The sequence below is a fragment of the Enhydra lutris genome, unplaced genomic scaffold, assembly GCF_002288905.1.
Source record: "Enhydra lutris kenyoni isolate GAN:26980312 unplaced genomic scaffold, ASM228890v2 scaffoldscaffold26, whole genome shotgun sequence".
NCBI classification, from domain to species: domain Eukaryota; kingdom Metazoa; phylum Chordata; class Mammalia; order Carnivora; family Mustelidae; genus Enhydra; species Enhydra lutris.
The window spans coordinates 1,586,143-1,603,270 of NW_019154110.1; the positions used below are offsets into that span (position 1 = coordinate 1,586,143).

The following is a 17,128-nucleotide window of genomic DNA, read 5'->3' on the forward strand; positions in this document are numbered from 1 at the left end:
AATAAAATAAAAAATAAAGTGGGCTCTACACCTAACATGGGGCTCGAACTCATGACCATGAGATCAAGAGTCATATGCTCTACTGACTGAGACAGTCAGGTGCCTCTTTTTATTTTTATTTATTTATTTTTTAATTTTATTTTTATTAGGCTTGGTGGGGGGCAGATAAGCCATCTCCTTTCACACGATTCTTTGCCTTTCTCTAGAATGATCACTGTCTCTTATTTAAAGTAATTAAATTGTTCTCATTTCATTGGGCCTTTTCGTATATTTTCACAAGAAAATAAAACTCTGGGGCACCTGGGTGGCTCAGTGGGTTAAAGTCTCTGTCTTCGGCTCAGGTCATGGTCTCAGGGTCCTAGGATCGAGCCCCGCATCGGGCTCTCTGCTCGGCAGGGAGCCTGTTTCCTCCTCTCTCTCTCTGCCTGCCTCTCTGCCTACTTGTGATCTCTCTGTCAAATAAATAAATAAAATCTTTAAAAAAATAAAATAAAACTCAGTCAACAGATAATCACTGCTGAGAGGATTCTGAGAAGATGGCGGGGTAAGAAGTACCAGGAATCTACCTCTTAATCTAGAGTATAATTGCACTGGCAGAACCTGTCTGATAGAACTATAGAATCTGAGAGTCTATGGAAGGCTTGCAACTCCCAGGAGAAGATCTGGATGGTAAACTGTGATCAATTCCAGCTCTTAGCGCAGTAACCACTAGCCACCCCTGGAGCCGCAGCTAAGTGGCAGGCTGCAGTGCACCTGTTCCTAGAGCAGCTTGCACAGTGGGGAATGAGGCAGGCAAAATGGACCCTGCCCTCCAAATATTGGGGATCTGTGCTCTTAAAGCTGCTTTTGATCACAGAGGGGCAAACAAAGAGGTGGGTGGCCACTGTTGTTGCCCTTTATTTAATAAAAATATAAAATAAATAAAAATAAAAATTAGGCACCAGGGACATAGGGAAGAATAAACAAATAATGGTCTCCACCTTCATGGAGTTTACTCACGGCCTGGCAATAAACACAGAAATTATTCTAACGACTACTGGTATGCCGAGTGCTCTCAAAAAAATACAGATAATATGCTTTACATGTTTTTATTTTATTAGTTTTTAAAAGATTTTATTTTTAAGTAATTTCTACACCCAATCTGGGGCTCAAACTCACAACCTCAAGATCAAGGGCTGCATATCCTACTGCCTGAGCCAGCCAGGAGCACTTGATTTGTATATTTTTTTCCCAAGATTTTTTTTTTTTTTCTCAATTGAGTAAACTCTACCCCCAACATGGAACTCAAACTTATGACCCTGAGACCAAGAGTCACATGTTCTGCTGACTGAGCCAGCCAGGTGCCCCTTGCTTTACAATTTCAAAAAACTAAATAAATACATACATACATACATACAAAAACGTGCATTTAAGAAAGCACATTTCTCATTAACATTCCTCTATATATTTGCTTTTTTTTCAAGTTTTATTTAAGTAATCTCTACTAGACCCATAGTGGGCCTCAAACTCATGACCCCGAGATCAAAAGTCACGCATTCCTCCGATTAAGCCAGCCAGGTGCCCCTATGTATTTATTTTTAATCTATTATAAATGGGATATTTTTCCATTACATTCTCTAACTTTTCCTCTTTTCCTAATGCGAGCTTGTGATATTGTGATATAACAAGTATTTTTTGGCCTTCATCCACAGTTCCTGGCAAAGAGCTCTTGAAACCCTTATAATTTCCAAAGTGATAAGAGGAATACAGGCAGCTTATTTATAGGAAACCCATTTCAATCACACCTGAGTGTCAGTGAAGTGACTCTGGAAAGCCCCTAAGGATGGGGATGGTTGCCAGGGGAACCAACCATGTGATTAGAGTTCGAACTTTCAGCACCCACCCCCCACCTCTGAGGATAGAAGAGGGATTAGAGGTTGAACCAATTATCGATGACCAATGATTATTAAAATCATGTCTAACTAAGGAGGCCTCCTTAACAGCCAAAAGGATGGGGCTTGGGAGCTTCTGTTGGTGAAGACATGGCAGTGCTGGGAGGACAGTGTACCCTGAGAGAGTACAGAAACTCTGCACCCCTTCCCACACGCCTTGCCCAGTACACCCCTTCTACCCGGCTGCTCTCTGAGTTCTCTGAGCCACTCTCGCTCATTAATCTAATTGAACCTGAGGAGGGGGTTGTGGGAAACTCCAATTTTCAGCCAGTTGGCCAGAAGCACAAATAACTACCTAGGACCTTTGATTGGCATCTGAACTGAGGTTTGGGGGTAACAGAGGGGTGTGGAGGCAGCCCTGTGGGCCTCAGTCTTTACCTGTGGAATCTGATGCTAAATTCAGATAGAGAGTATCATGACTAAACTGAATGGTAGGACAACTGGTGGTGTCCGTGGAAAATGAGAGAATTGCTTAATGTGGGACAAACCCCACACTTCTGGTGACAGACAAGCCAAAAGTATGAAAGAAGCTGTACACGGAGAAAAACAGAGGAGAGGGTTTTCCTCCGGAGTCCTACTATCATTTCTTTAGCACTGAAAATCCTGAAAGATTAACCTGGTTCCTAAACCCCCAAATCACTAGTCTTAGTAAGACCAACAAATCAAACTGAACCCAAAAGGTAGAATTCTGGATCTATAAAGACGTATTGAACTGAGAGCTACAACCTATAAAAAAGAATTTTACCTTCATTATAGGGCACAGGATTGCCAATCTTTAATCCAACGGCTTCAGCTGATTTCAAAATGTCTAACTCCATCAAAATAACTACTCTCCTATGAAGGCAAAGAAAAGAAACAAGTTAGAAAAAAATGAATTCAGAAGCCCTTCAAATGACAAGCTACTTAAAAAGCTTTCCCCCAATAATTATTTCAATAAAACGATTTCCGTTCGTCAACGGGTTTTCATTACTGAATAACTTGAGAAAGATATGATATCAATTCCTATGTAAATATTTTCCTTAATCTTTCACTGCATCATTACCAAGGCTTTTTATGATTGCAGGGTTTTCATTTTCCATCTAGTTCTTTAATTAAAATGCAGTGTCCTTACCACAAACCATATCTTCAAGGAGCAAATGACACGATCAGAATTTAGATTAAACACAATAATATGTGGCACAACAAAAGATGATCTGTTTTCAGAAACATATACTTACCTAAACAATTACCTTTGCCCAGTGAAAAATTATGCTTGTAACTATTTTTTAATGTAATTATTATCTAAGAACCCAAGAGTTCTTTCACCTACTGTTGACTCTGATTAAAACCTTTCAATAGGGGCGCCTGGGTGGCTCAGTGGGTTAAAGCCTCTGCCTTCGGCTCAGGTCATGATCCCAGGGTCCTGGGATCGAGCCCCACATCGGGCTCTCTGCTCAGCAGGGAGCCTGCTTACCTCTCTCTCTCTCTGCCTGCCGCTCTGCCTACTTGTGATCTCTGTCAAATAAATAAATAAAATCTTAAAAAATAAAATAAAACCTTTCAATAACTTCCCAAGAACCTTAGCCCCAAAATAAAACCTTTCCCACACAGCTTACAAGGCTCTGTGTGATCTGGCCTTGCCAGTCTCTCTCCAGCTCATCTCATCACTGAGATGCTCTGCTCTCCAGCCATTCTGCTTGCTTTCGGCTCCTGGTTTGCGCCATGCTCTCTCTTGCCACAAAGCCTTTGTACATGCCGCTCACTGACTGGCATGGCCTTCTCTCACTCTGCCCTCAGCTAGAGCTCGTTTTTTGCTCTCATCTCAAACCACTTCTTCAAGAGACACTTCCTTCATCTTTAGCATAGATTGGATTTCTGTTATACTTTTCTCTACAGTCATGACTTCTTTCCTTCACATCACTTCTCTCGGGTTTAATTAATATATATTAATACAGAATTATGAACATACACTTTGTGTTGATTTAACTACATATATATATAAATATTTTATACACCCTTCATTTCATTATTATCAATCTCTCCTACCAGATGGCACTTTCAATGTAAGTAGATGGCCTCCAGGTATCCACAGCTGTTGCTCACTACGGACTTGAATGACAATGTCATGATCATGTGTGTATTTGAAAAAGAAATGAAGCATGAAGAAGGAATTTGAAGGGAACACACCAGAGGCAAGGAGACCAAAAGGTGGTGGCCTCTATTAGAGTCATGGCAATGGTGATGAAAAGAAGTGGATGGTTTAAAGCAATATATACATATTTTTTTAGGATTTTATTTATTTATTTGAGAGAGAGAGAGAGAGCACGTGCACAAGCAGGGGGAGGGGCCAGGAGAGGGAAAGAGAGAAACTCAAGCAGACTTGGCACCAAGCACAGAGCCTGATGTGGGGCCCAATCCCACAACCCCAAGACCGTGTCCAAGCAAAACCAAGAGGCAGACACTCAACCAACTGAGCCAACCAGGTACCCCTAGAGCAATATTTAAGCAATAACAAACCCAACTTCATCACGTATTCTTCAAATGGTCAAAATATAGTCTGATCGTTAGATTTTTGGATTTTTATATATAATTGGTGAGTTTCTGTTACCTTTATCGGGCTTTCACATCAAAGTTATATTACTTCAATAAAATAAGCTTGAAACTATTCCTGACAATTAGATATAGATTTGCTATAAAAACTATCTGATAGAAATATCTGGTAGAGGGGCGCCTGGGTGGCTCAATCACTGAAACGTCTGCCTTCAGCTCAGGTCATGATCCCAGGGTCCTGGGATCGAGCCCCACATCAGGTTCCCTGCTCAGCGGGAGGCCTGCTTCTCCCTCTCTCATTCCCCTTGCTTGTGTCCACTCTCTCACTGTGTCTCTGTCAAATGAATTAAAAAAAAAAAAAAATCTGGTAGATATTTACCTTCTAAAATTATCCAAATTACTCCAGGCTTATCAATAATTTAGCATTGGCTAAATACCAAAACCTAAGAAAAAATAAGCTCAAAAAATTAATTTTATCTTTACATATATATATATATATATATATATATATATATATATATATATATATATATCCTACTTAGCAAGATGAATCCAGCAGCATATCAAAGGAACATACCAATATCTACTTACAGAAAACACAGATGACAGGGACACATTACAACTTTACAAAGATACAACCAGCAAAATCCAGACTGTGGGAAACTGCATGAGGCTAAAAGGTAAATGACCTGGTTTCTTTTTTTAATTTTAATCTCTCTCTCTTTTTTTTTTTTTTTTAAAGATTTCATTTATTTATTTGACAGGGAGAGAGAAGCAGACTCCCTGCTGAGCAGGGAGCCTGATGTGGGCCTCGATCCCTGGGATCATGACCTGAGCCAAAGGCAGACACTTAACTGACTGAACCACCCAGGTGCCCCAACCTGGCTTCTTTAACAAATGAACAGTAAGGTGCTAACTAACTGGAATTTAAGTAAAAACTTAAAGCTACAAAAACAAACAAACAGTAAGGGAGAAAAAAGATAGTGGAGGAACCGACAGATTAAAAAGACTTAAAAGGGGGCGCCTGGGTGGCTCAGTGGGTTAGGCCGCTGCATTCGGCTCAGGTCATGATCCCAGGTCCTGGGTTCAAGCCCCGCATCGGGCTTTCTGCTCAGCAGGGAGCCTGCTTCCTCCTCTCTCTCTGCCTGCCTCTCTGCCTACTTGTGATTTCTCTCTGTCAAATAAATAAATAAAATTTAAAAAAAAAAAGACTTAAAAGAAGTATCAACCTACTACAGTGTGAACTTTACTTTGGATCCTGATTCAGATGAAATTATTCACACAACACACACACACACACACACACACACACACACACACACACACGAAGAGCTGGAAACAATGCTGACAGGATATTTAATATTCCTGGTGTAAAATGGTATTTTTTTAAAAAAGAGTTGTCTTTTGGGTGCCTGGCTGGCTCAGTCAATAAAGCACATGACTCTTTTAATCTCAGGGCTGTGAGTCCAACCATGGAGACTACTTTAGAAAAATGATTAAATTAAATAAATAACAAGGGGCGCCTGGGTGGCTCAGTGGGTTAAGCCTCTGCCTTCAGCTCAGGTCATGATCTCAGGGTCCTGGGATCGAGCCCCACATCGGGCTCTCTGCTCAGTGGGGAGCCTGCTTCCCCTCTCTCTCTGCCTGCCTCTCTGCCTACCTGTGATCTCTGTCAAATAAATAAAATCTTAAAAAAAAATTTTTATGAAAAAAAATTAAATAAATAACAAAAAATGTTATCTTTTAAAGATATATACTAAGATATTTATGGATGAAATAATATGGTGTCTGAGATTTGCTTCAAAGTTATAGAACAGGGTAGATGTGGAAGAGAGATAGTATAACAAGACTAGTATCAGGTGATAATTTGAAGCTGGATGATGGGATACGTGGGGTCACATATCATATTCCTTTTTTATTTTTAAAATTTTTTATTTAAATTCAACTTAGTTACCGTACACTGTATTACTAGTTTCAGGGGAAGAATTCAGTGATTCATCAGTTGCATCTAACACCCAAGGCTCATTACATCCAGTCCCTCCTTAATGTCCATCACTCATTTAGCCCATCGCTCCACTCAGCTTCCCTCCAGCAACCCTCAGTTCCCATAACATATTTTTTAAAAAATTTTACTTATTCATTTAACAGAGAGAGAGCACAGGCAAGGGGAGCAACAGACGGAGGGAGAAGGAGAAGCAGGTTCCCCTCCGAGCAGGGAGCCCAATGTGAGACTTGATCGCAGAACCCTGGGATCATGACCTAAGCCAAAAGCAGACACTTAACCCACTTAGCCACCCAGGTGCCCCTCCATACCATATTGTTGAATGAAAAGACTTAGTATCAAATACTATATAAATTTAATGCAATTCCTTGCATTCCAGTGAGACTTTTGTTTTCTTCAGCTTGACAATATAACTCTGGAATTCATATGGAAGAATAAAGAGAAGAGCAGCCAAGAAAATTCTGGGGGGAAAAAAGTAAAAGAAGACCTTACCTGAAGATACTAAACTATTTTACAGATGACACTTTAACTGAAAACACCATGGCAGATTTAATTACCTATGTTGGTGACAACATGAAGAAACTGGAACCCTCATACACTGCTAGTGGGAATATAAATCAGTAGCCACTTCGGAAAACAGTCTGGTACTTCTTCAAAGATTTAATCATAAAGTTACCATATGACCCACAATTCCATTCCTAGATACATATATATAAAACAGAAAATGTCCACACAAAAACTTACACCCAAATGTCCATTGTGTTATTCTTTTTTTTAAATTTTATTTATTTTTTAAAATTTTACTTCTTTTAAAGATTTTATTTATTTATTTGACAGAGACAGAGAGAGATCACAAGTAGGCAGAGAGGCAGGCAGAGAGAGAGGGGGAAACAGGCTCCCCGCTGAGCAGAGAGCCCGATGCAGGGCTCGATCCCAGGACCCTGAGATCATGACCTGAGCCGAAGGCAGAGGCCTTAACCCACTGAGCCACCCAGGCGCCCTCTATCAACATATTAAAAACCATTCTAGGGGCGCCTGGGTGGCTCAGCTGGTTAAGAGACTGCCTTCAGCTCAGGTCATGATCCTGGAGTCCTGGGATTGATTCCCACATCAGGCTCTCTGCTTCTCCTGCTGACCTCTCTCCTCTCATGTGCGCTCTCTCTCTCTCTCAAATAAATGAATAAAATCTTCAAAAAAATAAAAAATAAAATAATAAAAAAATAAAAATCATCCTATACTTTAAATGGATGAATTGTAGCTGTATGTGACTTATATCTCAATAAAGCTGTTACTAAAAAAAAGAAAAAGAAAAAGAACAAGGGGTGCCTGGGTGGCTCAGTGGGTTAAAGACTCTGCCTTTGGCCCAGGTCAAGATCTCGGGGTCCGGGGATTGAGCTCCGCATCGGGCTCTCTGCTCGGCGGGAAGCCTGCTTCCTTCTCTCTCTCTGCCTGCCTCTCTGCCTACTTGTGATCTCTGTCAAATAAATAAATAAATAAATAAATAAATCTTTAAAAAAAAAAAAAGAAAGAAAGAAAGAAAGAAAAAGAACAAAAACTATGGCACTGATCATTATCAACAATAGCCAAACTATGGAAAGGGCCCAAATACCCATCAACTGATAAATGGATAAAAAAGGTATGTGTGGTATACACACAAAGAACTATTACTCAGCCATCAAAAAGAATGAAATCTTGGGGTGCCTGGCTGTCAGTGGGTTAGGCCTCTGCCTTCAGCTCAGGTCATGATCTCAGGGTCCTGGGATCGAGCCCCACGTCGGGCTCTCCACTCGGTGGGGAGCCTGCTTCCCCCCGCTCTCTCTGCCTGCCTCTCTACCTACTTGTGATCTCTGTCAAATAAATAAATAAATAAATAATCTTAAAAAAAAAAAAAAGAATGAAATCTTGCCATTTTCAATGATATGTATGGAGCTAGAGTGTATCATACTAAACAAAAGTAGTCAGTCAGAGAAAGAAAATACTGTATGACCTCAATGATATGTGGAATTTAAGAAACAAAACAGATGAACATATGGAAAGGCAAAAAAGAAAAAGAGAAGAAAGCAAACCATAAGAGACTCTAAAGTAGACAGAACAAACTGAAGGTAGAAAAAGGGAGGTGTGGGGAATGTGGGCATTAAGGAAGACACTCATTAGGATGAGCACTGGGTGTTATATGTAAGTGATGAATCACTAAATTCTACTCCTGAAACCAGTATTACACTGTATGTTAACTAATCAGAATGAATTTATTTGAGAGAGAGAGAGAGAGAAAGAGCAATCAAGGAGGATGGACAGAAGGAGAGGGAGAAGCAGACTCCCCGTTGAACAGGGAGCCCCATGCAGGGCTTGATCCCAGGACTCTGGGATCATGACCTGAGCTTAAGGCCAGCACTTAATCGACTGAGGCACCCAGAATTTAAATAAAAATTGGAAACAAACAAAAAAAGAAATACCAAACGAATTTTGCAAGGTTGCTTCAACAACGTGAATATATATGGGACGCCTGGGTGGCTCAGCTGATCAAGTGTCCACCTCTTGATTTCAGCTCAGGTCATGATCCCAGGGTTCTGGGATCGAGCCCCACATTGGGCTCTGTGCTCAGCGGGGAGCCTGCTTCTCCCTCACTTTCCCTCTGTGCTCTCTCTCTCCTCTAAAAAAAAAAAAAGAAAAGAACTACAGATTCCATGAACATATGAAAAGACACTTTATCTCACTAGGGAAATATAAATTAAAATGATGATTAACAATTATTCGTAATAATAAGAGTATCCAGTATGTTGACAAGGTTAAGGAAAAATAGGTTTTTTTGTTTTGTTGTGTTTTTTAGATATCAGCTTTTTGAGATATCACTCATACCATTCCACTTACCCAACCCTGGAAAAACACTAATCTGTTTTTTTGGATTTGCTTACTCAGAAATAAGCACTCTTACACAAAGCTAATGGGTAGATCAACTGGTATATTTTCTGCAAGACATGTCCTTTGACCCCCACAATACTAATTCAAGCAATCTGAGCTTCAGAAATAGCATGAGCGCATAAAGATAAACTGAAGCCCTGTATGGCATAAGCCTAAATGACCATCAAAAAAGTAAAGGGTAAATAAACTTGTACAAACACACACAGGTTCTCAACAGAAGAAAGAACACAAGACATGCCACCATTCTGACGTGGTGGAATAAAACAAAGCCCATGGGAGTGAAATTCTACCCCTGATTGGAGAATGAAGCCCAAGTTTTTGTACTCAACCTGAGCAAAGCTCTCTACCCTTTCTCATAACCAAACCTCAGAAGACAGGAAAATAGATAGAAAGCACCCCTCAGGCACTCCATGGTGGGCTGGAGTGGCAGATAACAGGTCCCATGTGGGAAGGTTGGCAAGGAGAGGCACCTGGCCTAAACCACGTCAAAGCAAATATGAAGTCTGACAGAACTATCCACATCAAACACGAACAAGATAAAAAGAAATGACAAAGCAACAATGCAACATTTGAAAGTGTATAAAAATAAAAGGAACAAAGGAGGCAGAGACAATTTAAAGAATCCGATCTAGAAGAAAGCATAATCCAAGAAAGGGAATAATACTTTCCAACAGTGGTTTGAGAAATAGGACTAAGAATTTAATGAAATAAAACTCAAAAGATGAGATAAAACAAGAGATTGGGAAGAAAAAGGGAGCTCAAGAAGTTAAGACAAAAGTAGAGCAAAAGTAATACCATTATACATCTAACACTTAAACATGATAAATGTCAAAAAACAGCAAGGAGAAAGGTAAGAACTGAACTACTATTATGTTGCAAAATCTTGACTTAATTCAATATATGCATTAGAAAAAAAGACTAAAGCAAACTGAAGACACAAAGGGAGGACAGTATATAAGTAAAATTTAAAGCTCAAGTGAAATAGAAAATAGCATTATAGACTCTGCAGACTGAAAGGGATACCATATAACAGAAAAAAAAAATAGTAATAACGACTGACATTAAGACATAGCCTGGTTAAGTCACTGAACCTGAAACATAACCAAAGAATTTTTCCATTTAATTCATAGAATCTATTCAAGTTTTATCAACTATTTAAATGATGTCCTTATGGGGCGCCTGGGTGGCTCAGTGGGTTAAGCCGCTGCCTTCGGCTCAGGTCATGATCCCAGGTCCTGGGTTCGAGCCCCACATCGGGCTTTCTGCTCAGCAGGGAGCCTGCTTCCTCCTCTCTCTCTGCCTGACTCTCTGCTTACTTGTGATTTCTCTCTGTCAAATAAATAAATAAAATCTTTAAAAAAAAAAAATGATGTCCTTATTAGCAAAAGGATCTAGTCCAGGATCACTTGTTATATTTAATTATCAAATCTCTCAAGACTCCTTCAATCTGGAACAGTCTCTCAGTGTATACAACTTTTTTACTTTCATGCTTGAAATCTGAAGAGCAGAGGTCATTGGGACGCCTGGGTGACTCAGTCAGATAAGCATCCGACTCCTGATTTCAGCTCAGGTCGTGATTTTGGGGTCCTAGGATCGAGCCCCATGTTAGGCTCCATGCTCAGCAGGGAGTCTGCTCTCTCCCTGGCTCATACTCTCTCTCTCAAATAAGTAAATGAAAGAAAGAAAGAAATCAGAGGTCACTTATTTTGTAGAATGTCCCTTCATTTACCTAAGGCTTCCTCATGATTAAATACAAATTGTGCATTCTTGGCAAAAGTATAATATTAGTGATGCTGTGTTCTCATTGCATCCTATCAGGCAATACAATTTTCTATTTGTCCCATTGCTGGTAATGTTAACCTTAATCATTGCAGTAAAGTGCTGTCTGCCAGGTTCTTCCACTATAAAGTTGCCTCTGCTCTTTTTTTTTTTTTTTTTTAAATTTTTCTAACCCTTCTCATTTCTTTTTTTTTTTTTAAGATTTTTTTTTAAGATTTTAAGATTTTATTTATTTATTTGACAGAGATCACAAGTAGGCAGAGAGGCAGTCAGAGAGAGGAGGAAGCAGGCTCCATGCTGAGCAGAGAGCCCGATGCGGGGCTCGATCCCAACACCCTGGGATCATTACCTGAGCCAAAGGCGGAGGCTTTAACCCACTGAGCCACCCAGGCGCCCAGCCTCTGCTCCTTTAACAATTAGTAATTACATTGTGGGTAGGAACTTTAACCCCATAAATAACTTGTTACTCTGCAAAGTTTCACCCATTTCTGCGTCTGTGGTAGACTGAATGGCCCCCCAAAAGATATCCACCTCCTAATCCCTGAAACCTGTGAATGGGACAACAAGGGACTTTGCAAATGTGATTAAGGATTGAAATTTCTCAAGATTATCCTGGATCCTCTGCTGGGCCCTAAATGCAACCACATGTATCCCTGTAAGAGGGAGGCAGAGCTGACACAGACAGGAGGCAATGGGACCGTGGCGGCGGAGACTGGACTGAGGTACTGAAAAGCCAAGGAATGCTAACAGCTACCAGGAGCTGGAAGAGGGAAAGAATAGATCCTTCTCTAGAGCTTCCAGAGGGAGCATGCCACTGTCAACACCATGATCTCAGCCCAGTGAAACTGATTTCAACTTCTACCTCCAGGCAAATAATTTCTGTTGATATAAACTACCAAGTTTGGGACGCCTGAGTGGCTCGTGGGTTAAGCATCTGCCTTTGGCTCAGGTCATGATCCCAGGGTCCTGGGATGGAGTCTCACACTGGGGCTCCTTGCTTAGGTGGAGCCTGCTTCTCCCGCTCCTCCTCCCCCTGCTTGTGTTCCTATCAAGTACATAAAATCTTTAACAACAACAACAACAACAACAACAACAACAAACCACCAAGTTTGTGTTAATTTGTGAGAGCAGCCACAGCAGCTGTTTCCTGTATAAACTAACCCCGTGTTGGTTACCAAAGGGCGATTTTTCTAATCCCATCATTCCTTCTACATTTGTTAGATGGCACTCTGTTTTTTTTTAAATTTTTTTTTTTAATTTATTTGACAGATCACAAGTAGGCAGAGAGGCAGAGAGAGACAGGAGGAGGCAGGCTCCCTGCCAAGCAGAGAGCCCGATGCGGGACTCGATCCCAGGACCCTGAGATCATGACCTGAGCCGAAGGCAGAGGCTTTAACCACTGAGCCACCCAGGCGCCCAGATGGCACTCTGTTTTAAGGAAAGCCTTTCTCTTCCCCCATTTTATTCCTCTATTCAGTATGGACTTATGAACTCCTATTGTATTTAACAGGCTATAATCTGTTCCCATTTTTTTTTGTTGTTTTTTTATTAACATAGAATGTATTATTTGTTTCAGGGGTACAGGTCTGTGATTCATCAGTCTTACACAATTCACAGCACTCACCATAGCACATACCCTCTAAAAAGGTCCATTCCCCCTCTGTTCCCATTTTTATTGTGGTTTATAAATTGCCTTAGATTTGGCAAGTGTAAGATTCTGTAAGCCAGTTTCTCTTTTTGACAGGGTCCCATCTCCCTTTGAGCACTTCCTTACCATCTGACACATTAAGATATTCCAGGCTCATCTTGTAATTTCCATGCCGGTACCAAGCCACCCTCCAAGAAGCCCTAGTTCTTTTAGTGTGAAATGGCATTCAAAAACCAAGATCTGGTGCTAAGTGGGCTCACAGCTATTGGGGTGTTGTTGTTCCAAAGCCCTCTCAGTAGACAGATCTAGGGAATACACACATACATGCACAATATATGTATACTCATATGCCCACCAAATCTGAACAGATGTCTTTCCAAAGACAATGGAACAGTTAGCTAACAGGTGCATGAAAAGATACTCTACATCATGAATCAGGGAAATGCAAATCAAAACCACAATGAGATAGCACTTCACAATTGTTAGAATGTTTATTATTCAGAAGACTAGAAATAACACGTGTTGGGAAGGATATGGAGAAAAAGGAACATTTGTGCACTGTTGGTATAAATGCAAATTGGTGTAGCCACTATGGAAAACAGTATGGAGATTCCTCAAAAAGTTAAAAATCAAACTGCCGTAAGATCCAGCAATCCACTTCTGGGTATTCATCCGAAGAAAACAAAAGTACTAACTCAAAAAGATATATGCACCCCCATGTTCATTGCAGCACTATTTACAAAAGTCAACATAGGGAAACAACCTAAGTGTCCACCAACAGATAAATGGACAAAGGAAGTGACACAGGGCACCTGAGTGGTTCAGTTGGTTGACTGTCTGCCTTCAGCTCAGGTCATGATGGGGAGTCTTGGGATTGAGCCCCATGTGGCTGGGAGTCAGCTTCTCCCTCTGCCTCTGCCCCTCCCCCCTGCTCATGAAATGGTCTCAAATAAATAAAATCTTAAAAAAAAGAAATTATCTCTCATACACACAGAAATATTATTCAGCCATAAAAAAGAACAGAGTCTTGCCATTTGTGAAAACACGGATGGACTTCCAAGGCATTATGTGAAGTCAGACAGAGAAGGGCAATTGCTGTACGATCTCTCTTAACACGCAGAAATAAATAACAAGCTCATAGATACAGAGAACAAACACACTGGTGGTTGTTACAGGCAAGGAGTAGGAGATGGGAGAAATTTTGTATTTAGTTTAAATAAATTGAGTTGAAATGAGATACAATAAAACAAGATTGAAAAAAAAGAGAGAACTATTTATTTATTTATTTAGTCAGCTCCATACCCAGCATGGAGCCCAACAAAAGGGCTGAAAGTCACAACCCTGAGATCAAGACCTGAGCTGAGATCAAGAGTCAGACACTCAACCGACTGAGCAACCCAGGCACTCCAAAAAAATGTCATTTTAAAACCCCAAATGAAATGTTCACATCTATATCTACTCATCTACCAAAACCTTGAGTTCACTCTGAAACCTTCCATTCTAATCCAGAATCACAGATTTCTCCCTTGGCTATCTCCCATAGCCTTCACTGTATTTATTAGATCAATTCCCCTCACAGGTGACCAATCTCCTGTCACCACCTGCCACCGCTACACACATGGACACTCTCCTCCGAATGCTCCTTCCTAGAGCTTCCAAACCTAGTTCTAAGACTGCCACCACACTGTTACAAACAAGCACCTCCTCTCCCCCAACCTGCTGCTGGGCCGTACCCCCACACCCCCAGATGCCTTCATCCCTTGCTCAGGGTCCAACAGCCACACAGACTCTTGCCTCACCCTACTCGGGTTCTGACAACCCATTCTGGACCATGGCCACCCTCTCCCCACATTGTGTTCTCCTTACCTCTCTCCAACCCGCTGTCTAGCCCACGAAGATACCTTCCTCACTTTGGGCTAATACCTGGCTCCATGACATCACCACCGCCACCACCATCCCTCCCTTGTAAACATCTACCTTGCCTGGCCCCACCTAATGGCTTTGGACTGATATATTCAGGAAGGAAGAGAGCAATAACAATATATATATTGTCATTCCACTATCAAAATTATTTCTATTTATCCACCAATTATTGATAAATGCACACTGTGAGATATCTGGAATGATGCTCATTAAATCATGATACAGTTATTTCTGGGTTCTATGAATTTTAGACAATTTTTTCCTTCTTTGTACCTTTTATTGCACTACTTGAATCGATGATTCTGTGTGTCATTTTTATTAAAATAATTTTATTTTCTAAAAATACACAAAGAGCTATGAATATATTCTAAGAAGCACTGGTGAAAAATTTCAAATAGTGAAATACTATATAATATTAAATGTTAACTAAATTATGGTAATTCTATACAATGACATACTAAGTAATATATGACATAAAGGGGGGATGCCTAGGTGGCTCAGTTGGTTAAGCATTTGGCCTTTGGCTCAGGTCATGATCCCAGGGTCCTGGGACTGAGTCCCACACTGGGCTCCTTGCTCAGTGGGGAGCCTGCTGCTTCCTCTGCCTACTCTGCCTGCCGCCCCCCAACTGAATTACATATATGTATATGACATAGAGGTTTATCTAGGGACATGTAAAAATGACCACTATTAAAAAAGTATATAAAACATATTATGAATTTTTTTAAAAAAAGTACAAACTTGTAAGTACTTACATTTATAGAAAAATTTTGGAAGGATAACAACAAATTTTTAAGAATAGTTATTCATAGACAGTGGAATTACAGTTATTTTTGTGTATGTAAGCTTTTTTTTTTTATTAAAGATTTTATTTATTTATTTGACAGACAGAGATCACAAGTAGGCAGAGAGGCAGGCAGAGAAGCAGGCTCCCTGCTGAGCAGAGAGCCTGATGTGGGGCAGCCTGAAGCAGGACGCAGGGATCATGACCTGAGCCGAAGGCAGAGGCTTTAACCCACTGAGCCACCCAGGTGCCCCTGTGTATGTAAGCTTTGTTGTTGTTTTTTGTTTGTTTGTTTTGTTTTGTTTTGTCTGAAGTAAGCTCCACACCTAGTGTGGGGCTAGAACTCACAGCCAGAAGTTGCATGCTCTACTGATGGAGCCAATCCCTATTCATCTGAGTTTTATAATTTACGTATATGTTACTTGTATAATAGAAGTTGTTTTACGGAACAGAATGACAAGAACACAAAATTCTATCAGGATGAGGATCCCACTACATGCTACAGAGAACTAAGTAACTGTCAACCTAGAATTCTACACCTAAACTCATTTAACTGAGAATGAAACATTTTTAGATGACAGATTTTTATCATTCAAGAACCTTCCCTATAAGAGCTGCTAAAAGATATTCTTCAGGAAAATGAGAACTGAACTAAAAAGGAAGGAGTGTGATGAAGGAGACAAAGGGAAACTAACTATGGGAAAGTTTAAGTAATGGCTGTCTATATAGACTATACTAATTCAAGGAAATAAAAAGAAAGTTGACCTAAAACACTGAATATAGACCATTTTGAGACATTTGCTTTACTTGAGAGGATGGTAAAAATACAGACCTATTTTAGAATCTCTGTTAATTCATATGTGGATTTATTTTTTAATGTGAGAATATCTTCAAAACAAACAAACAAACAAAAAATGAAAAAAAAGAACACAGCACAAATAAAGTACATTTCAAACCAGTAGAGGAAAAAAAAGGAAAAATTCAATCAATCCAAGGCAAGAAAAAAAATAAAGCAAAAACATGGTAAAAACACAAAAATTAGAAAAAAAATCAGTAATAAATTAAGCAGAATAAACTCACCAACTAAATCTCAAATTGATCTCTAAAATCATCTGCTGTTTATAAAAATATCCAAGGTTAAGAACGGAGAAGCTCAAAGTCAAAAGAAGGACAATGATACAGCAAACAAATACAAAGCAAAACGTACAGATAATATGGTAACATACACTGACATACTCTTATTAAGGGAATGCTTGCTACATTTGTTTCCCATGTGTTCTGTGATTGGAAATAAAAAACTTAAAAGCCTCTCCCCAACAAAAAACGTCCTATTTTAGCAACAGTTACCCAGGAGTGACAGTGCTGCTAACCACGGCACCTGTAGCATGTAGCATCTGTCAGTATTCAGCATACTCTACATTGGCTGAATAAAGTTCACCATGAAAGACTGAAGAGTGCAAAAAAGGGGCAGCGTTACATAACTAATCACATCAGTTTTGCTCTTATAAGTAACCCTTTTTCATGAACAGATACTTCAAAAGCAAATCCTAAAAACAGTGCTTCTGAAGAGATTAGAAATAAAAGTTCTGCATTCTGCTTTAATCTCCTGCTTT

The 17,128-nt window shown here is 40.1% G+C and overlaps 1 protein-coding gene across 1 annotated transcript in view; it reads right to left on the bottom strand.

Moving 5' to 3' along the window:
• LOC111151679 (replication protein A1) overlaps positions 1 to 17,128 on the bottom strand; it is a 76,515-nt gene that overhangs the window by 42,714 nt on the left and 16,673 nt on the right. Inside the window, exon 5 of the mRNA XM_022509814.1 lies at positions 2,677 to 2,765. Within this exon, the coding sequence (XP_022365522.1) occupies positions 2,677 to 2,765 (89 nt within the window). The remainder of the gene's footprint in view (positions 1 to 2,676; positions 2,766 to 17,128) is intronic.